This window comes from Mauremys reevesii, linkage group 9 (assembly GCF_016161935.1).
Source record: "Mauremys reevesii isolate NIE-2019 linkage group 9, ASM1616193v1, whole genome shotgun sequence".
In the NCBI taxonomy this organism is placed as follows: domain Eukaryota; kingdom Metazoa; phylum Chordata; order Testudines; family Geoemydidae; genus Mauremys; species Mauremys reevesii.
Window position 1 is genome coordinate 50396524 of NC_052631.1, and position 14535 is coordinate 50411058.

At 54.2% G+C, this 14535-nt stretch overlaps 1 protein-coding gene across 3 annotated transcripts in view; it reads left to right on the plus strand.

The window, feature by feature from the left end:
• The first annotated feature begins 564 nt into the window (after nucleotides 1–564).
• UBE2G2 (ubiquitin conjugating enzyme E2 G2) overlaps nucleotides 565–14535 on the plus strand; it is a 41905-nt gene continuing 27934 nt past the window's right edge. The window contains exons 1-2 of one of the 3 annotated variants that reach the window (XM_039488990.1): nucleotides 12376–12499; nucleotides 13752–13784. In XM_039488990.1, the coding sequence (XP_039344924.1) occupies nucleotides 12379–12499; nucleotides 13752–13784 (154 nt within the window). In that variant the 5' untranslated portion in view covers nucleotides 12376–12378. Of the gene's footprint in view, nucleotides 750–12375; nucleotides 12500–13751; nucleotides 13785–14535 lie in introns of those variants that run through there. The other 2 variants (XM_039488993.1, XM_039488992.1) reach the window with 2 other exon arrangements.

Here is a 14535-nt window from a genome sequence, read left to right on the forward strand (position 1 = left end):
CGGCTCAGCCGCTTCCTTCCACTCCTGGTTGGGGGTCTCTGCATCCCACCACCAGACACATCAGGACTGGAGAAACTATCAGCCTGGGCCATGGGCAGGCAGCACTGGCAGCACAGGGCTGGCAAGCAGAGCAGCGCATGGCAGAGGCCCATGGCTGGAAATCCCCTCAGCTTGCGCTAGCTACCAGGGCCATCACCCGCCCAGTCCACTTTTTCTCCAAACAAATCACCCAGCAGCTCACTGGCAGCCTCTGGGGTGGGGGAAGAGGGAGGCCTGGACTGCGCACCTCCCAGCCCAGGCCTGGCACTACAGGACCCGCCGCGTACCCTTAACTCGGCCCTTCTAAGCGCCCCGGCCCCGCCCCCTGCGCTCAGACACGGGGCTGCGCGGGACCCTCAGGCCGCTCGACGCACAACGATCCCGCCGCGCTGCGGAGCTGGATGAACCACGGGGGGCGGGGCTGTGGAGCCGGGGAGCAGCCGCGAGGGCGGAGTCTTGATGTCCCCGCTCCCGCCCCCCGGGCCCTGTCTCCAGCAGCCCCGCCCCCAGCGCGTGCGCCCGGCGGACCCCGCAGCGCCAGCGGGAGGGAGCTGCGCGCTGGGCCTGGGCGGCCCTTCTAGCCGCGCCGCCCGGCTCTCTATGGTGCGCTGCTGCCCCGGAAGCTGCTGGCGGCGGGACGCGCTCCGGCTCCTCGCGGCTGCGGCGCATGGCGGGCACGGCGCTCAAGCGGCTGATGGCCGAGTACAAGCGTGAGTGAGCGGCCGGGCCGGGCCGGGCCGGGCCTCCCCTCCCGCGGGGACCCAGCGGCGGCCGGCGGGCGGGCCCGGCATCGCACCGGGGCGCCGGGCTGCGGCCCGGGCCTGCGCGGGGCAGGGGCTCCGGGCACGGCCCCTGCGGCTGGGCCGGGGCTGGGGAAGGTCTCGCCCGGCCCACGGGGCCTCTGTGGAAGCGGGGCAAGGCGAGGCCCCTGGGCGGAGCCGGGCGGCCCGCGGCCGAGGAGCGGCCCCTTCCCTGCCAGCGGGGAGACCGGGGGTGCCAAGGGCCCCGGCGAAGCTGCGGCGGGGGTAGGGTGACCAGCTGTCCCTATTTTCTAGGGCAGTCCCGATGTCCGGGCATTTTCTTCTATAGGCGCCTATTACCCCCCACCCCCTGTCCTGTTTTTTCACACTTGCTGTCTGGTCACCCTAGGTGAGGGAGGAAAGACGGTGGGGAAATGAGGTCAAAGTAAACCTAAGTGCCAGGATGGACAGCGCAGTGCTGGTGAGAGAAGTTCCCCTGCTAATTTAGATACTGCCTCCTTTGGAGGCAGGAGTTATTAAGCTGAGGGGAGAGCTTTCTCTTGTCGGTTTAGTGCTGTGGCTGCTGTAGTGCAGACCTAGGGCATGGCTAGACTTGCAAATGCAGAGCACTTTGAGTTAAACCAGCCTTCCTAGAGTGCAGTAGGGAGAGTGCTGCAGTCTGTCCACACTGATAGCTGGAAGCACACTGGCGTGTCCACATTTGTGGCACTTGCAGCAGCATTGGGAGCGGTGCATTGTGGGCAGCTGTCCCACAGAGCACCTCTTCCCATTCTGAAGAAGTGAGCTGTAGCCCACAAAAGCTTATGCTGTAATAAATTTGTTAGTCTCTAAGGTGCCACAAGTACTCCTGTTCTTTTTGCGGATACAGACTAACATGGCTGCTACTCTGAAATCTTCCCATTCTGGCACTGTGGCTTGTGGGAAGGGGACAGGGGATGCGGGGTGTTCTGGGTCCTGTCCCAATGCCCCGGGATGCATCAGTTTGCATCCTGGCAATCCCTCTGCTTCCGTCCACAATTGGCGCCATCTTTCAACGTTCTTTGTACTGTGCGCACTATCTTCCCTTTCGGTCTGCGGGAATGGAGCCTGAACTGTTGAGGAATATGCTGGCAAGTCTCACCAGCACATCACGTTTGGTAGCTGAGTTATTCCTTAAGATTCAAAGTGACAGCGAGGACTCCGATAACGATGTCGACTCGAGTAATGCATATGACACGAGATAGCTTGTGGCATTCATGGACATGCTCACCACCGTGGAATGGTGCTTTTGGGCTTGGGAAACAAGCACTGAGTGGTGGGATCACATCGTCATGCAAGTCTGGGATGACGAGCAGTGGCTGCAGAACTTTTGCATGAGAAAAGCGGCTTTCATGGGACTGTGTGAGGAGCTCGCCCTCATCCTGCGGCGCAAGGACACGAGATTGAGAGCTGCCCTGATGGTGGAGAAGTGGGTGGCTATTGCAATCTGGAAGCTGGCAACTCCAGACTCGGTCACTAACTAGTTTGGAGTGGGGAAGTCGACTGTTAGAATCATGTTGTTGCAAGTTTGCAGGGCAATTAATCACATCTGGCTCAAAAGAACTGTGACTCTGGGTAACGTGCATGACATCATGGCTGGCTTTGCACAAATGGGTTTCCTTAATTGCGACGGGGCAATAGATGGAACACATTACAATTCTGGCACCAGCCCACCTAGCCTCCATGTACGTTAATCAGAAGGGGTATTTCTCTATGGTTCTCCAGGTGCTTGTGGATTACCGTGGGCGTTTCATTGACATTAACGCAGGCGGCCCGGAAAGGTGCATGACGCATGCATCTTTTGGAACACTGTCAGGAACCTGCAACCCGGGACTTTTTTCCCAGACCAGAAGATCACTGTAGGGGAAGTCAAATGCCTATTGTGATCCTTGGAGACCCCGCTTACCCTTTAATGCTGTGGCTCATGAAACCCTACACAGAGAGCCTTGACAGCAGCAAGGAGAGGTTCAACAACAGGCTGAGCAAGTGCAGAATGACTGTGGAGTGTGCTTTTGGCCGTTTAAAGGGCCGCTGGCGCTCTCTGTATGGGAAGCTGGACTTGGCCGATAACAGCATCCCTGCAGTTATATCCGCGTGCTGCACCCTCCATAACATTTGTGAAGGGAAGGATGAAGGATTCACTCAGGCATAGAACTTGGAGGTTCAACACCTGGAGGCTGAATTTGAACAGCCAGAGAGCAGGGCTATTAGAGGTGCCCAGCGTGGGGCTGCAAGGATTAGGGATGCCTTGAGGGAGCAATTTGAGGCTGAAAACCACCAGTAATGTTTGGTGCCCTGCATGGGAGTGAAGTGCAATAGTTCCAATATGTGTAGTAATCTGTGTTTTCTACGTATGATACACTGACTTGCAGTGCCTGTTGCTTTCCTGGGCTAGGGTATCTTTTACTTTATGCAATAATAAAGAATCTTTTCAAAGCCAAAAAATCCATTTATTGAAAAGAAACACAACTGCTTGGGAAACAGAAAGGGGAAGGAGGTGGGGTGGGGAATGGTACAATCACAAAGTTGCGAAAGTCCTGTTATCATACTCGGCCTTCCTGTCTGGAGTGCTGTGCAATGAGTGCAGCACTTCAGGATAGCTATACTGCATGGTGATGGGGCTTGAGTAGAGTGGGTAAGAGTCACAGTTTTCAGGGCTGGGTGGTGAAGCTACAGGTGTTGGAGGCAGCTGGTGGTGATATGAACCTGGATATTGGGTAAAGTGGCTTGGAGATGACACGGGGGCACAAGGGAAAGAGTTTTGGGACAAGGGCTGCGGGGGGGGGGGGGGGCCGGTGTGGTAGTGCTCCACCTGCATGGCTATGAGCGTGGGGATTGAGTCCGCTTGGCACTCCATGATGCTTATCAGCCGCTCCATGCTTTGGTGCCAGCGATCTGCATTCTGCTGGCGGACCCTCCTTTCACTCTCCCGCCACTCCTGCACTTTTTGATTTTCATTAAGGGACTGCTGCATGACTTCATGCGGCATGTCCTCTTTGCTTCTACATGGCCTCTTCCTGATTCTTTGCAGCCTCTCGGCCAGCGATAACACAGACGGCTGAGCTCTCAAGGTTGCATCTGTAGGGGCAAAATGCAACACTTAACAGAGGCAGCATTGTTCACACCAGACAGAGCAATGATTCCCCCGTACTTAAGGAGAGCAAGCACAGTCTACGCAATAGCATAATTTGCCTATCCAAAAGCGAGCGCACATAACCAGTGATGAGCTGCCAAAATATTAACAACCGGTTCCCTCCTCCTCACCCCACGAGGGTGCCCCCCCCCGGGGACTCCTGCCCTATCCACCCCCTTCCCTGTCCCTTAACTGCCCCCTGCCACTCCTCTTATTCCTGATAGCACCCCGGGACCCCCGCCCCATCCTACCACCCCTTCTCTCTTTCCCGACTGCCCCTGGAACCCCTGCCCCTGACTGCCTCCCACCCTGCCCCCCAGGACACTTGCCCCCATTCAATTCCCCTGTTCCCTGCCCTCTGACCACCCCAGTCCCGACCCTAATCCACCCCCGCCCTCTATCCAACACCCTCTCCCTGCTCCCTGTCCCCCTTACCCTGCTGCTTGGAGATGGGAGCTGTGCCACCCAGAGTCGGGGCTGGGAGCCACAGGCGCTGGGCTGCAGTCGGGGTCCAGGTCGGCGTCTGGGTCCGGCCCGGAGCCTCACCGCCGGGCCGGAGGCGGGGTCCGGCACGGAGACACGCAGCCAGAGTCAGAGCCGGGGGCTGGCGCGGAGCCGCGCTGCCCAGAGTCGGGGCCGGGGTCAGAGCTGCGCCGCCCACCCGGCCAGAGTCGGGGCCAGGGTCCGGGTCGGCGTCCGGCCTGGAGCCGCGCCACCCGTCCGGCCAGAGTCGGGGCCCGGAGCTGAGCCGAGCCGCCCGGCCAGAGTCCGGGTCGGCGTCCGGCTGGGGACCGAGCCGCGCCGCCCGCCCGAACGCTGCCAGCCCGCCCGGGTCCGAGCGCCGCCCGCCCGCCCGGGGTCTTAACCGGGGGCCGGCCTGGAGCTGCGCCGCCTGGCCGGGGATGCGCAGCATCTCCCCCAACCCCACCCAGCTTACCTGCAGGAAGCTGCTGCTGCTTCCTTCTCAGCCCTCCCAGGCTTCCCGCGCTAACAGCTGATTGGCGGGAAGCCTGGAGGGAGAGCCTTCAGAGGAGGAGACAAAGCTGGAGCCAGGTGAGCTGGGACTAGGGGCGGGGCGTGGCGCTGCTGGAACCTTTGTTAAATTTAAAAGCCCTTTACAACCGGTTCTAAAAGGGTTTCTAAATTTAACAACCGGTTCATGTGAACCGGTGCGAACCGGCTGCAGCTCACCACTGCACATAACCCCCGGGAGCCCCAAAATGGTGAGTAAGCACAGGGTCAAGGGGGACTGATTCTTTCATGGCTGTACTGTCCTCTGGGTTTCTGTGCCTTGGGGAGAGCCAACAGCTGCAGGGGCCCCTATACTGAACACTGTCCCCACATTTTCCACAGGAGTACATCCTGGAAGATATCTCGCTGCAGAGGGTGACCTGGGAAGCAAGGGAGGGTCTTCTACTACAATGCAGCTCCTGCCCTGGCCCATATGCAGCTTGCCTGTGTGCAGCAATGGTCCCCCCGCTCCACACGGCACAGTGGTGTGGACATGTTAATCTGACTGGGACAAGGACCACAGTGGCTCTCCCATGAAACCCGTGCAAGCACATTGCCCAAGTTTGGATGAGACCTTTTGAAGAGATCACTGAGGCCGATTACTGCGATGTGAGAGAGCACATCAGTGCCCTATTCCGCATCTAGGCATGCATGCCTTCCTAACCCTCCTTGCCCCAAGAGCCCGCACCAAATAACTTCCTTCCCAAAATAAAAGCCGCTTACCGGGAACCTCCTCTGGTGTTTGTCCTTCCCCACGCACCAGCCTCCGCAACTGGCTACCTTCCTCCTGGCTTGAGAACAGTTCCTGGCTGCATGCATCTAGGGATGTCGGGGTGTCTTCCTCCTCCTCAGCACCCTCGCTCCTGCTTTGCTGCTCCTCCTCCTCCTCCTGCCTTGTTGGACTGGGTTCTGAAGCGTCCGTGGTGGTACTTGGAGTGGAGGTGGGGTCACCCCCCAAGTATCGCGTCCAGCTCTTTATAAAAACTGCAGGTAGCAGGGGCAGCACTGGAGTGGCTGTTTGCCTTGTGGCTTTGCGGTCGGCATTCCACAGCTCCTTCACTTTAACCCTGGCCCCTTTCCATCATGTCCCTTGATATCTGCCTGAAGGTATCGTAATTCCTACAGCTGGAGCTCAGCTGGGACTGGACAGCTTCCTCCCCACAAACACTGATGAGGTCCAGCGCCTCACCGTTGCTCCATACTGGGGATCACCTGGTGCATGGAGGCATGGTCACCTGGAAAGATGCACTGAGAGCACTCCACACCTGGCTGAGCAAACAGGAAGGGGATTTTCAAAATTCCCAAAGAATTTAAAGGGCGGGTCTGACGGTTGGTCACCTGAGGGCAGGGCAGTAGAGTTCAAACTGATGACCAGAGCGGCTAGAACAGGCATTGTCGGACACTTCTGGAGGCCGATCAGAGCGCATTAAGAGTCCGGGGTGTCCACACTGGCGCTGCGGCGCTCCAACAGGAGCGCATCAAATGTTATTTCACTCACTGAGGTGAAGTACCGGGAGCGCTCTAGCCGCGGAGTCAGAGTGCTCTACATGCCTTGCCAGTGTGGACGCGGCGTGAGTTAGAGCGCCCGGGGCTGCTTTAATGCGCTCTGACTCGCAAGTGTAGCAATGCCCATAGCCTCAGGGTACGTCTACACTACGGGACTATTCCGAATTTGCATAAACCGGTTTTGTAAAACATTTTATAAAATCGAGTGCGCGCGGCCACACTAAACACATTAAATCGGTGGTGTGCGTCCATGGTCCGAGGATAGCGTCGATTTCTGGAGCGTTGCACTGTGGGTAGCTATCCCGTAGCTATCCCATAGTTCCCGCAGCCTCCCCCGCCCCTTGGCATTTCCGGGTTGAGATCCCAGTGCCTGATGGGGCAATAATCATTGTCGCGGGTGGTTCTGGGTAAATGTCGTCAGTCACTCCTTCCTCTGGGAAAGCAACGGCAGACAAGCATTTCGCGGCTTTTTTCCCTGGATTGCCCTGGCAGATGCCATAGCATGGCAATCATGGAGCCTGTTTTGCTTTTTGTGACTGTCACCGTATGTGTACTAGATGCCGCTGACAGAGGCGATTCAGCAGCGCTACACAGCAGCATGCTTTTGCTTTTGCATGATAGCAGAGATGGTTATCAGCCATACTGTACCATCTACCATACCATAAATTGGTAATAAGATGGGCATGGCTACCAGTCCTTTTGCACTGTTCCATTTGCTGCTGTCATAAGTGCCCCTGGCTGCTCTTAGCCAGGGGCGCAAAAGCCAAAATTGGGAATGACTCCCTGAGTCAATCCCTCCTTTTTGGTATCTAAAAATAGAATCAGTCCTGCCTAGAATATGGGCAAGTGTACTAGATAACCGCTGTAACAGAGAACCAGAGAGCACAGCTGCTCTGTGTCAGATCCTGCAGAAATTATGAGCTGTATGCTATTCACATTGGGTGCTCCTGCAACAACCCCACCTGTTGATTCCGTTCTTCCCTCAGCCTTCCTGGGCTACCGTAGCATTGTCCCCCCACTTGTGTGATGAAGTAATAAAGAATGCAGGAATAGACACAGTGACTTGTTAGTGAGATATGAGTGGAAGGCAGCCTCCAGCTGCTATGATAGTCCAGACAGGACAGTAAGGAGTGTGTAGGAGAGGAGCCCAGCATCTCTCTGCTAGTTCAGGGGCACTTGAATCTTTTCTTTACACATGAAGGGTGGGGGCTGATGGAGCTCAGCCCCCTGTTGCTATGACGACGATGGTTATCAGCCATACTGTACCATCTACCAGGAAAAATTAGGACCAGGCGACCTTGATCGACCGGTCCCAAGCAAGTTGGTATGGTTACCAGTCCTTTTGCACTGCCCCATGTGCCAATAGGCTGATGATGAGGACTGGTACCAGTCGTATTGTACCATCAGCCAGCCATAGCGTGGGGGGAGCAAGGATGTTGGTGTTGAGTGCTGCACCATCGCGTCTATCTGCAGCATTCAGTAAAGATAGGGTGACATGTAAAAGAGTCAGAGGATTGTTTTCCCTTTCGCTTCTTTGGGGGGGTGAGTAGATTGCCAAGCTATGCCCTGACCCACCGCGGACACTGTGTTTGACCCTAGAAGCATTTGGAGCTCAGCCAAGAATGCAAATACTTTTCGGAGGCTGCAGGAACTGTGGGATAGCTTCAGTCCTCCAGTCCATGAGCGTCCATTTGATTCTTTGGCTTTCCGTTACGCTTGTCACGCTGCAGTGCGCTGAGTCCCTGCTATGGCGTCTGTCTGGAGATTTTTAAAAAAGGATTCTGAATTTCATCTTCTGTAATGGAGCGCTGATAGAACGGATTTGCCTGCCCTTACAGCGATCACATCCGCATGGTCCGTGCTGGAGCTCTTTTTTTATTTTGATTTCGGACTGCATCGCCACCCGTGCTGATCGGAGCTCCACGCTGGGCAAACAGGAAATATTCAAAAGTTCGCGGGGCTTTTCCTGTCTACCTGACCACTGCATCCGAGTTCAGATTGCGGTCCAGAGCGGTCACTGGTGCACTGTGGGATAGCTCCCGGAGGCCAATGCCGTCGATCAGCGTCCACACTAACCCTAATCCGATATGTTAATACCGATACTAGCGTTACTCCTCTCGTTAGGGAGGAGTACAGAAACCGGTTTAAAGAGCCATTAAAATCGATATAAGGTGCCTCCTAGTGTGGACGGTTGTGGCGTTAAATCGGTTTTACGCTCCTAAAACCGGTTTAAACGCCTAGTGTAGACCAGGCCGTAGTCCCTTTCATAGTACGCAGGTATCCGTGTCCCAAAGCTGCATGATGACCAGGCACTTATCAGGCCTTGTTGGCTCTCAGTGAGGATGAGGATTGTATGGGCATGAAGAGTGAACTACTCTGATCTCTACAGTCTGCTACTTATGGGCAAGGATGAAGTCTGTGCTGCTGCTGATTTTGATGCATCTGACAGTGGTTAAATTGACAGCCCTACATACCAAAGTTCTCTTGCACCCTTCCGAAGCATTAGATACACTTCTGATCTTGGGCGAGAGGAGGGGAAGGATTAGTCCAGGAGTGGGCAAACTTTTTGGCCCGAGGGCCACATGGGGGTTGCGAAACGGTATGGGAGGCCGGGTAAGGAAAGGCTGTGCCTCCCCAAGCAGCCTGTCCCCGCCCCCCATCCACCGCCTCCCACTTCCCACCGCCTGACTGCCCCTCTCAGAACCCCTGCCCCATCCAACCCCCCCCCTCCTTGTCCCCTGACCACCCCCTCCTGGGACTCCTTGCCCCTAACCCCCTCAGGACTCCAACCCCCTTCCCTGTCCTCTGACCACCCCTCCTGAGTCCCCATCCCTAACCGCCCCCCCGAGAACCCCATCCACCCCCCCTCCTGGGACTCTGACCACCCCCTCCCAGGACCCAACCCCCTATCCAAACCCTCCCCCCCCCCAGCCCCTTTTGGAATGTGGCCCTGCGAACGTGGGCAGAGGACTCAGGAGGAGCAAGGGCAGCCTCGCAGCCAGAGAGTAGCGGCAGTTTCCCCTTTAAAGTGCCGCTTCTCTCCGGATGGCTGCGCGGCCGCCCGGTACTCCTCCTGTGTCCTCTGGCCGTGTTCGCAGCGCTCCTGCCGCCTGCACCTCTCACCTGCTCCCCTGGGGCTGTGGGTGAGCCTCCCTCCCTGCTTCCCCCCCCCCCCCGTGGGGGGTGCACTGGTGCTGAGCTGTCCGGTGGCGCAGTGAGGTGAGGCTGCAGCGGAGGGGCCGGGGGCTAGCCTCCCCGGCTGGGAGCTCAGAGGCCAGGCAGGACAGTCCCGTGGGCCAGATGTGGCCTGTGGGCCATATTTTGCCCAGCTCTGGATTAGTCCCTGCTTGCAGTTGGGAGCTTAGATCAGGGGTCTCAAACTCAAATGACCCCGAGGGCCGCATGAGGACTAGTGCATTGGCCCGAGGGCCGCATCACTGCCACGCCCCCTTGCTGCCCCTGGCCCCACCCCCAATCCACCCCTTCCATGAGGCCCCGCCCCTGCCCTGTCTCTTCTCCACCTCCTCCCCTAAGCGCGCGGCTCCCCGCTCCTCCCCCCTCCCTCCTGGAAAGTGCTAAGCGCCACCAACAGCTGTTTGGTGGCTTGGCGGCGGGGCACTTAGGTGGCGGGTCCCGGAACAGAAGGGGCCCCCCACCGCCGAAGACCGGGCTGCGCTTCGGCGGCGGCAGGTCCCTCTTTTCCCCACCCGGCCGGTCCGCTTCCTCGCCCGGCCCGGCGGGTCGCTTCCCTTCCCGGCCCGGCGGGTCTCGCTTCCTTCCCCGGCCCGGCCCCGGCGGGTCTCGCTTCCCTTCCCCACCCCCGGCCCGGCCCGGCGGGTCTCGCTGCCCCCCCACTCCCCGGCCCGGCCCGGCGGGGCTCGCGTCCCTTCCCCCCCCCCCCGGCCCGGCCCCGGCGGGTCTCGCGTCCCTCCCCCACCCCCCGGCCCGGCCCGGCGGGTCTCGCTTCCTCCCCGCCACCCCGGCCCGGCCCGGCGGTCTCGCTCCTCCCCACCCCGGCCCGGCGGGTCTCGCTTCCCTTCCCCACGGCCCGGCCCGGCGGGTCCCGCTTCCCACCCAGGCCCCGGCCTGGCGGCTCCCTTCCCCTTACCCGGCGCGTCTCGGCGAGGCCTGAGCTTCGTCCGCTCAGAGCCGTGGTGAGGCGGGGCTGTGAGCTCCACGCCGAGCGCAGCGCTCAGCCCAGAGCTCCCAGCCCCGCCCCCTCTCCACGCGGCTCGGATCGGGGCGGGGCTCAGGCGCTCGGACGGAGACTCGGCGCTCTATACGCCGAGGCTCCAGGAGAGGGGCGGAGGCGGGAGCCTCCGCTTTTCTCTTGGGGGCCCCTGCGGGGCCCGGGGCAAATTGCCCCCTTTGCCCCCCCCTCTGGGCGGCCCTGGGGAGCTCCGCGGGCCGCAGGGAAGAGCTCCGCGGGCCGCATGTGGCCCGCGGGCCGCATGTTTGAGACCCCTGGCTTAGATGTTCCTCTTTTTAAGTAGCTCTCCTAATTTAAAAAGACATAGATCTTCTGTTGTCTGAAACTTTTAACTGAACTATGGTTCATGAAAATATGAGCTTAATAGCATTAAGAAGAGTTGGGCATAATAGGGGTAGGCATTGGTGGCTAAGGTCCCGGGGGAGCCACGCTGCGATTGCTCAATTAGGGCAAACTACAAAGAATGGTGCAGACAGTCCCCCAGACTGGTGGTTATTTCAATACTTAGCTCCACCAAGATAGCAACAAAACACTTCTATAATACCCTACTGGTTACCCAGAAGCCAAAATACAGTTCCCTTAAAGGAGCTCAGCCTTGGGCTTCCACCCAGACAGCCAAGTCAAATATGATGAGGATTACTGAAAATCTTGTTCATCATATAAAAAGTTCTACCAATCCCAAATGATCGGACATACTACCCATCAAGTTAATGAATATTTCAGATCTCACCCAAATACACACTTACAGCCAATGCTTTAGTATCTACCATCTAACGGTTTATTTATAAGAAGAAAGAAAGGCGAGAGTTAAAATTGGTTAAAGGAATCAAATACGTACAATAATTGCAAAGTTCTTGGATTAGGTTTAAAGCAGTGATGGCATAAACTGCTAACTGGCTAAATCTCTGGTTGCTCTCAAATCATTGGAAGGTCCTCAGTACCTTGGTTAAAATGCTCCCATTAGTATGAGTCCATAGTCCAGAGATCAGAGCAGGAAAGAGGCAAAATTGAGATGTTTCCAGAGCCTTTTATTGCTTCTGCCATCTGGAGGGAAAATTCATTGTCCCAAAGAAAGCCCTTGGCATAGTTTGTGGGAAAAATACAAGCACACAAGATGAAATTTAGTACCACATGGTCTAGTCACATGACCTTGCATGCTTTGATTGGTCAGGGAAGCCATTACACATACTCTAGATAGAAGGTCCTCAGGAAAGCCCATTAGGCTTCTTCCATGGCCCATTGTGTTCGTTGATGGGCCATCACTTGAATGCTCCATTCACAATGTGCTGGCTAGACTAGATGTAAACTGCCTTGTGGGTTTTACCACAGGAGCAAACACATTTGAAATACAGGAACATAGTCAATATTCATAACTTCAGATACAAAAATAATATGTGCATACAAATAAGATAACCATATTAAGCAAATTGTAACTTTTCCATAGATGATTATATCGGTACTTTGTTTAAGATTTGCTGTATTTCTATAACAATGGTAGCAACAATGGTCATATTTTAATCATATAACATCACAGCATTCTATGTGTATTGTTTGCACAGCTCTGCCAGTACATCTCAGTCATGACCTGCAACATATGCTATTCCAATGCTGAGTCTTCCTTGAGAAGAGGCTTCCATACTATAATGGAATGTAGTCTTGTGAACAATTAATGTAATCTACAGTAATTAATTTACTGTGCAATGATTTCACCTATGAAGACACAAGCAGAAAAGTTTGGCACACTGTACCCCAGCTTCCCCGACTTTCTAAGTGGTGTAGTTTATTATCAAAACTCTAAGTGTCTCTTGGAAAATGGTAACTGTAAGTTTGACATGTTTTTTCTCCGAGGCATGTAATTGTCCGTCCTTGTAGCCCATTAATTGATCTGTCTTCTAACATTTGAACAAAGTAAACTGCTTATGCAGACAATAACTTTCCTAGCTAGCCTCTTCTTTATTAAGATTTTGTTACAAAAAGCAGAGGTAAATCTAGACCATAAATCCTCTTCACGCCTTTTGCTGATGTTTTATGCTAATGATGTACAAGTGAACACCCAATTATAGTTGTCCTCTAGTATTTTTCTTTAGCCCAAAATAGGTTTCAAAAGTAAAAATATTGTAAAAGTTTGTTCATAATCTTAAAGTTAATCCCCTTACTGTGCTATTCTGCTTTTACTGGATATGGATTATTAGGTAACTAATGTGTAAACTGAAGTTAAGATGCTCTGCTGCTGGGGAAAGCTTTTTATGAATATATATATTTTCTCACTACTTCCTTTTATCTGATTTCTCCCCTCTTCCCAATAATTTTTTTCTAATTATGACAAATACGTGTTTGGCTTGGTTTTTTTTCTAGTGTACTATCTCTGAAATTCTTGCTTTGATTTTTTTATTTTATTTTTAATTTTGGTTTATTCCCTTGCCTTTTTTTATTGAGATCTAGAGAAGTTGCTTATGTTAGTGCATTTTTGTGGCATAAAAATTAAGGCCTTGATACGTCAAACACCAGCATGCTTATCTTTACTACTGTGAGTGGTCCCATTCATGTCATAGGGTAGTGAAGTGTGTGTGTAAGTGTTTGTAGGATTGGGGCCTTAATCTGATTTTTGTAAAGTAGCAACTTCCCTTCCAGCATCTCTGGTCTTGTAAAAGAAGTTAAATCATTCCTTTTTCCAGTTTAGACAGTTGTCTGCTAGAATTGTGCAGTTATAGGCTAGCTGGTGCTTTATTTACATCTGTACTTAAGGTTGCATGAGCATTATAATCCTTTGTTTTCAGTTTTTTGTAATGTTCAGGAACTTTAATATGTTGGGCTGAAATTTTTCCAGAAATGGTCTCTGCCTGTGTGTGTGTGTATTTTTTTTAATAGTTTAAGTAAAAAAATTAGTTGTCATTTCTAAATGAGCAAGTAAAAGACAATAGCAAACTTTCCCCATTTTTATATGATGTAAATAAATTCTTGAACCAATATTTTGAAGAGCTCTATTGGCAAAATGGCTGGGGTATAGAGTTCAAAGTTTTGTATGGCAATGTTCCTTTTTGATTTCAGGTGAAAATTTATTTTTATTTGGCAGATAAGAGTGTTTCCAAATTGCCTATGTATGCAGGTAGGATTTTTTTAAAACCTATATTCTGTGTAAAGCTGCATGTATGTGCACTGGAAAGATGCACATTTTCTGATGAACACTGCCTCGTTAACAGTGTTTGTTGAATGAAGCAGAGATCCTGTTCCATTCTCTGCACGTTGGTTTAAGCAGTTACAATTTTTTTGCCCTGTGTGCATGTCTTTCACCGCTTTGGAAAATGACATCAGCCATTGCCCCCTTGAATCATATGGGCATTGTGTGCTTCAGACTCCTGACTGGCCATTCTGCTAGTGCCAGTCAAATAATTGCAGCTTGCTGCATGGTTGGGCACTACAGTCAGAAACATCGGGAAGTTAAGATGCTACTAGGCTGACAGGCGAGCTTCTCCCATTGGTGTGGTTAACCCACCTCTGTGAGAGACAGTAGCTATGTCTATGAGAGAAGCCTTCCTGTCGACAGTGCTATCTACACCATGGGTGAGGTTGGTATAACTCAGTTGCTGAGGGGCGGGGCGTGAGAATTTTTTACACCCCTGAGCAATATAGTTATACACAGGGCCGGCTCCAGGCACCAGCATTCCAAGCTGGTGCTTGGGGCGGCAATCTGCAAGGGGCAGCAGTCCCCCTTGTTTTGCCCCCAAGCAGCGCGCCGAATTGCTGCTGCGGGGGCAGTCCATGTGCCCTTAGGGCAGCAGGCGCGTTTCCACGGCGCTTCAGCTAAACATAGAAGCTGCCGCCAAATTGCTGCCACTGCAGAAACGCGCCTGCCACCC